This window comes from Gymnoscopelus braueri, assembly GCF_963280865.1.
Source record: "Gymnoscopelus braueri genome assembly, chromosome: 20".
Classification (NCBI taxonomy): domain Eukaryota; kingdom Metazoa; phylum Chordata; class Actinopteri; order Myctophiformes; family Myctophidae; genus Gymnoscopelus; species Gymnoscopelus braueri.
Window position 1 is genome coordinate 9,329,385 of NC_137622.1, and position 7,500 is coordinate 9,336,884.

The 7,500-nt window shown below is 41.0% G+C and overlaps 1 protein-coding gene across 1 annotated transcript in view; it reads right to left on the minus strand.

The window, feature by feature from the left end:
- LOC308076562 (connector enhancer of kinase suppressor of ras 2) overlaps window positions 1–7,500 on the minus strand; it is a gene marked incomplete at both ends in the record, with an annotated part of 126,308 nt that overhangs the window by 68,726 nt on the left and 50,082 nt on the right. The window contains 3 exons of the mRNA XM_080416926.1: window positions 492–533; window positions 4,095–4,182; window positions 6,832–7,034. Of these exons, the coding sequence (XP_080273052.1) occupies window positions 492–533; window positions 4,095–4,182; window positions 6,832–7,034 (333 nt within the window). The remainder of the gene's footprint in view (window positions 1–491; window positions 534–4,094; window positions 4,183–6,831; window positions 7,035–7,500) is intronic.

Consider the following 7,500-nt stretch of genomic DNA (forward strand, 5'->3'; position numbering starts at 1 on the left):
TGTAACAGATAAGAGGAGGTAAAGAAAACAAAAAGTAGAGAAATGTGTTTGTGATTAATGTGCCTCCATATTTAATTTGAAATGTCCGCTTTTCTCAGAGGGGTGCACAGCGTACTTGTACAGTACATAATGTATGAATGACATGAATTTCCCACGCTGTCTCACCAATTTTTTTTTGACTTTTTGGGACAATTTTGACATGTGACGTTAACTCATTGACTGCCATGGACGAGTTAACTCGTCAAATTCTGCTCGGCCGTGCCTCTCGTGGCTCAAGTCCGCTCGGACCTCGGACGTTTTAACCGTTAACGTTAACCCCCCCCCCCCCCCTTGAAGGCACATGTTGATGTTTGGTCACTAAGTCACAATATGCCTTTTGGGGAGTGAGACAGTGTTGTGGAGTTTTACAGGACAGAGAAACATAATGTGTAGGAACACAGAAGATCCAGGTAGTGTGATAGATGAGTCAGCAGTTTTATGATGACACTCACCACATGTAAGATCTTGTTCTCCGTCTCATACACAGTGCAGTCCTGCAGAGGAAGAGAGAGGAGAGGAGAGAATAGAAGAGGAGAGTAAGACAACACATGAGACGGATGCAGACATCAGCACAGCAGCTCAAATAACCAGCTCTCATAAATAGAACCGCCAAGAATGTAGGAAATCAGAGACAAAATGATGACAGGACGAAAGATGAACCACATCCTACTATCTCCGTCCGCATTCTAATCCTGTCTGGTATTATTTGACTTTAAACTTTTTATTACTTCAATATTTTATTTTAGTTTTATAGTATTTTTTACTGTGCTGGTGCCTGGGTGGTATTTGAGTGACCAGAGTAACATTCTAATATGGAAATATTTTTGAATTAAATAGATTCTGTGATGATGATGTTTTTGTTTTGCTTTTTTTCTTTCCCTTTTCTTTTTCTAATGTTTTGAGTTGTTTTCTCTTTGTCTTTGTATTCAAATGTTATATTCTTCTTTGCTCATCTCAATTTTGCCCAACTTTAAGACAGTCGATGTCTAAAGAAGTCTTGTACCACCACTTTGTCAAAACGAAAAAATGAATAAAAAACTATAAATATATACAAAAATAAATAGATTCTGTTTCAAATCCTCCAGTGTGACATCCATTTGTACATCTATATCTAAATGGACCATGGTCCATTTGGTTACATTTGTAAACTCTCAATACATTAATAATAATAATGTGCTCCTCGGAGCACAGGTCTCAACCAGCGACAATAATAGGAACGAATACAAAATTCAACAATTATATTAACAATCAGGACTGTCTACGATCCAGAGAGACATTGACACTAATTGATCAGTCCTGCAACCTGATCGGCCTGCAGACATCTGCTTTGTACTATTTCTGAACATGACAGATTGTTTACTCGATGATCGTTGAATCAAAAGCAGCCTGACACGTGCGCTATACTGTACTGCACTTTAATGCATTTTTTCATGTCAACAACCCTCATTTGGTACGATTTCTTTTCTGTCTTTGGGAATTTAAGAACATTTTTATTGTTAGACATGGTTTGGTCTGATATGTTCTGTCAACATAGTTGGTAACATTTGTGCACTCTAGAGCAAAGGTCCCCAAACTTTTCATGCCACGACCCCCCAAAATAATCATATTTTAACTGGGGACCCCACACCCTGACAAGCACATTTTTGGAACTGTTTAGGCATTACATTTAGTTTGACTCGGTTCAACAGATAAATATTGTGAAGATAGCCGAACTGCAAGCTGAGCTTGTAGATCGGCTATTCTTATGTAATATATTTGACAATTTGGCCAATTTGGTATTGAAAAGGTCTTAAAAGTGATTAAATTGTAACTTTAGAAATGTGCAGATATACAATTATACTGTATGTTGGTTTGTTTACAGTTGAGTGAGAAAGCAATGTTGCACATTAAGCCATTCAATCAGGGAACGCATCTGTGTCATTTTAAAGGTTCTATGACATTCATTTTCACTTTTTTTTATGTTTTTATGTTTTTTGGGGGGTTTTATGACCTCAATTACACCCCAAAAAACTGAACTTTGAACATTCAGTGGATTTTCTGTGGTCTGGGGTTTTCTGAATAATTAGGCTGAAAAGTAATCTGAGATTGGCCCTTGGATAGTGATGTCATAGGCCATTAATCCTGCCCACTCTCCTCCTCGCCCCTCCCCTCCCCTATCCTTTCCTTTGGGGGGGGTGGAGCAGAGGTGATGATTGACAGGCAAAATCCCTCAACAGCGGCAAAGATTTATTTTTTCATTGCAGTTGAAAAGGCTTTAGAAATGTGAGAGAAAAACACCTGCAATGGCTCACTAGAGTGGAATTTTCAGTTAAAACTTTTTATACACGTTTGAAGGACCATGACAAAGACGTTTAATGTGCTGTAAAACTGAATGTCATGAAACCTTTAAGATATCTTTGGCTATTCAAAAATAGCACATATACAAGCTCATAGTGCGGCACCGAGTGCCGCGCTATGAGCTTGTAAACTGTAACTGCTATTTTTGGAAAATGTGTGCAAATCTTTGAATATATATTTTTTAAAGAGAACATTTGTAAAAAATATGTTGTTCCAGGGACCTCCAGAAGCATAGATTTGAGTTACAAATGTTGTTTCAAAAATATATATGTATTCAAAGATTTGCACAAATGTACAAGATTTTACAAAAATAGCCAAAGTATAAAATAATAGTTATAGCTCAATTCTAAAATGACACGAAAGATGCGTTCCCGGATTGAATGGGTTAAAAAATCCTTTGGGAACCCCCCCTGGGGGTCCCGACCCCCAGTTTGTGAACCACTAAATGAACAATGAGGATGTTGCAGTGTGTCCTGTCTGTCCCTCCTCCTGGAGAGCTGTTATCTTCTCACTACCAGAGCCTGTGCCTGGGCACACTCACAAACACACATGCACGCTCACACATGCACGCTGGCTCACAAACGCACATGTGTGCTCAAACATGAACGCTCACAAACAAACATGCAAGCTCACACATGCACACTGACAAACACACACATACACACACACACACACACGCAGGCTCACGCGTGCACACTCACAAACACACACGTGCACGCTCGCACGTGTACACTCACACTCACAAACACACACACACACACACACACACACACACACGTGCACACTCACAAACACATGCATTTTGCAATGTCACACATCACATCACATGCACACTCACAAACGCACAAGGTGTACACAGTCTGACAGAACAACATGAATAGTGTGCCAGGGCAGGCTGCTGCTGCTGCTGTGTGTGTGTGTGTGTGTGTGTGTGTGTGTGTGTGTGTGTGTGTGTGTGTGTGTGTGTGTGTGTGTGTGTGTGTGTGTGTGTGTGTGTGTGTGTGTGTGTGTGTGTGTGTGTGTGTGTGTGTGTGTGTGTGTGTGTGTGTGTGTGCACGCATGGGTGCGTGCAAGCCATGCACGTGTGTGAATTATGTGCTAACCTGCATGTTCAGAAGAAAGGGTGTGAGTTTGTGTGTAGTTGTGTGTGTGTTCGTCAATCTACAACAGTCTTCAGGAGAGGAGAGGAGAGGAGAGGAGAGGAGAGGAGAGGAGAGGAGAGGAGAGGAGAGGAGAGGAGAGGAGAGGAGAGGAGAGGAGAGGGGAAGAGACAGAGGAGAGGAGAGGAGAGGAGAGGAGAGGAGAGGAGAGGAGAGGAGAGGAGAGGAGAGGAGAGGAGAGGAGAGGAGAGGAGAGGAGAGGAGAGGAGAGGAGAGGAGAGGAGGTCAGAGAGTGAATTCAGCACAGAGCTCCAGGCTGCCACTGAGAACAACTTTGACCATCAGTGATGGTTCACACAGCCTGCAGCGCTGGACATATGTTGTTCCTCTCCTACTGGAATGCATGGCGTCGCTGTTTGTCGGGTGGAAACCTTGTACGTCCCAAACTAGCCTGGAAAACCAGACGATTCTGCCAGTGCGTGAAAAAGAAAATTGCACGTGTGTGTGTGCGTGCGTGCGTGCGTGTGTGCGTGCGTGCGTGCGTGCGTGCGTGCGTGCGTGCGTGCGTGCGTGCGTGTGTGTGTGTGTGTGTGTGCGTGTGTGTGTGTGTGTGTGTACCTGCTGTACAATGGTGGTTAACTCCAAGCAAAGCTGCACAATGTTGTTCTTCAGCAAGGAGTACTCTGTCACACTGGCAAATGGCGACCTGAAACGACAATTTAACAAAACAGGTCGGTGTGTACGTCCACCATCTAATTGAATGGGATGTCTTTATTTGGAAACAAAACACACTCACAGAACATGTTACAGTATGCTTCTTAACCCATTCAATCTGTGTCATTTTAGATTTGAGCTATAACCATTATTTTATACTTTGGCTATTCAAAAATGGCAGATAATATACAAGCTCATATATATATATAGCTATGAGCTTGCCTTGTATATCTGCTATTTTTGAAAAATCTTGAACATTTGTGCAAATCTTTGAATATATATTTTTAGTGAACATTTGTAACTCAAATCTTTGCATCTGGAGGTCCCTGGAACAAAATGTTTTACAAAATGCTTTAAAAATATATATTCAAAGATTTGCATTTTTTTTGCGCTACGAGCTTGTATTTCTCCTATTTTTGAGTAGCCAAAAGAAATCTAAAATGACAGAGATACGTTCCCGGATTGAATGGGTTAAAGGTAGGGTGATAGGGATATTTGTTTGTTCAAATAAGTGTTAAATAGCTCTATATTCTGATAGTATTCATTTGATGATGGTCCTTGAAATTAATATTGTGTTTTCACAAACAGTTATTTGGTCAAGCAATAATACATGAGAGATTTATACAATAGGCTCTATGCACAGCAGGCATATTGGAAATAAATATTCCAATTACTACTTACACAGGTTTTATCAATGGTACTAATGAAGGCGTCCATTTGGTTCCATTTGTACACTCAGAGTTACACACCCGTAAGGGGCCATTTGGAACCCCCTCAAGGAACCCTGAGAGTGTTTCCAGTGAGCCAACATGCACAATAACAGCACCCTGACTCTGTTTGACCAGGATGGAACAGAGCCTTCATTAGTACCATTGGTGACACCTATTGAGGAAGTAAGGAAGAGGCCCAATTTCTTTCCAATATGGCTGCTGTGCATAGAGCCTATATTTATTTGCAGCGGTGTCCTGTGTTTGTAGGCAGGAGGCCAAAGGCTGTCCTTGACTCTATCACTACGGTAACGCCACCGTTTCATCAATTATATTTATGATTAGAGAGCAAGGTGAAAACTACAGGTGGCAGCTGTTGCTATAGGCAACAGATACGGTAAACAAAGTTGATGCATTCGGAGTGCTTATTATTATTATTATCGTGTGAGATATTGGCAATCATTAAATTGTCCAATCACAATGCAAGGTCAGAACTAACTGTGGTATAATTAAGCAATAACTCACGACAGGCCCCACGCTGGGCCCAACAACGGCCCTTAACACTGATGATAATCACTGTATATTATGGCCTGGAGTGAGCTATTGCTTTTATAAAACGCTTTCCAACAGCGGCACCATGAACATGATAAACGTGTCCCAATTAAAACTGTGTTTTTTTAATAACAAGTTCATTACGTTAACTATTTCAGAGGGTTCTCAACCTTTTTGGATCAGGGCCCAAAGCATTTGTAATCACGGACCACCTATCCGACCACTTAAGTGGTCGGATAGGTGGTCCGCAAGCGTTTTCAGAACATGTTTGTTTTAACTACTTAAACCCCATATGGATAACCGGAGTCCCTCAGGGCTCAATGCTACTACTGTATTTTCTGTTTTCTGTTATCGTGGGGAAAGCTTTTGCTGAAAATAGCAAATCTACAATCTCACAACGCGACGCAGCGCGTCGCGTTGTGAGCTTGTAGATCTGCTATTTTCAGCGAAAGCTTTCCTCACAAAACGGATTCTGGGGTTTAAGTTGTTAATGATCAAATCAATCCATTGTGTTCCGGCTTGGATCAATGGAACTAACACAGTATTCCTATTTATCGTTATCACAATGAAAACAAATTTTTCATTGTTTTAAAGAAGAAAATACCATACGATTTTTTTTTTTTTTAACATATTATCTGTATTATATGAATGTTAAACCATCATTGAAACTTAGCGTTTTGCCAATTATTTCGGGGCCGACTTGCAATACCCTCACAGCCCACCAGTGGTCCCCGGCCCACATGGTTGAGAACGTCTGAACTATTTCTACAAAGAAAGCGGTCCCTCTCCACGGGGGCTGGGCGTTCGAATCCACCGCGGTGCATCCGGCTTTGTCGAATTTTTTTTTGTCACTGCAAGTACTACTACGGGCTAGGGGCGGAGCCTGTCATCAGGGAGTGTTGAGCGGGAGGAGTAGGATGGAGACTCTACGTCCTCCCGGTGGAGGCTCCTCACTGGCATATGAGTCAGTAGGATACAACAGCAGTGACCAGTGGTGGAAAAAAAAGTGTACTTAAGTACAATTTTGAGTTACTTTTTACTTTACTAGAGTATTTCCAGTTTGCAATACTTTTACTTCTACTCCACTACAATTATTTGAAAACTTAGTTACTTTGCAGATATAAATTACTATATTATAAAACATACATGAACTACTTTAGCCCTATTTTATACATACTGTAGGATAGCTTGTAGATCTGCTATTTTCAAACATTAGTACTTTAACTTTTGGTACTTTAAGTATATGTTGATGCCAATACTTTTGTACCTTTACTCAAGTAACATTTTGAACCAAGGCCTTTTCCTTGTAACAGAGTATTTTTATATAGAGAAAAAGGGCAAAAAAAATACTAAACAAAAGCAAGTAGTCTCTCTCCCCTTACCTGTCCAGCCAAGCCAGCAGGTTCTTGGCTGCACCAATCAGATCCACCACGGAGGTCAGGAAGTCGTTGGGGAGCCTCCGTGAGGCGCGTCCGTCATAATGCCCGCCCCGCCGTCGGCCCAGGATGAAGTTCTGCAGGTTCTTGGCCGAGGCGTTGAGCTTGTGGGACAGAGTCCGCAGGTTCTCCGTCTCTAGACCGTAGTTCTGGAGGGGAGAGCAAAGCCACAGGGTTAAACACACACATGTATATAAGACATATACATGCACGCACAAACACGCACACACATACTGTACAAACATGTTCGCACCAGGGTTATTATAGTTCACTAAAACTAACGAAATAACACACATTTTTGTAAACTGAAATAAAATAAAAGTTAATTAAGTAATTCAAACGGTATTGTGTGTTAACAAAACTAACTAATTAACCAGCACTCACTCAAACCTAAGTCCTAACCCCAGGAAAGAGAATATAAGACAATTGTCAATTGTTATTATCCCTTATTTCACTCCATTTCTTATATCTTTATAGAGATCCCGGTCTGTCAAAAAATGTATTGATGTTCATACTGTTGGTCTATGAATGGTTTCGGGAAAAAATGCATTCCTGATCTTGTGCTTGCCTTATAATATAGAAATAAAAAAACATATACATTTTCCAAATCTATCT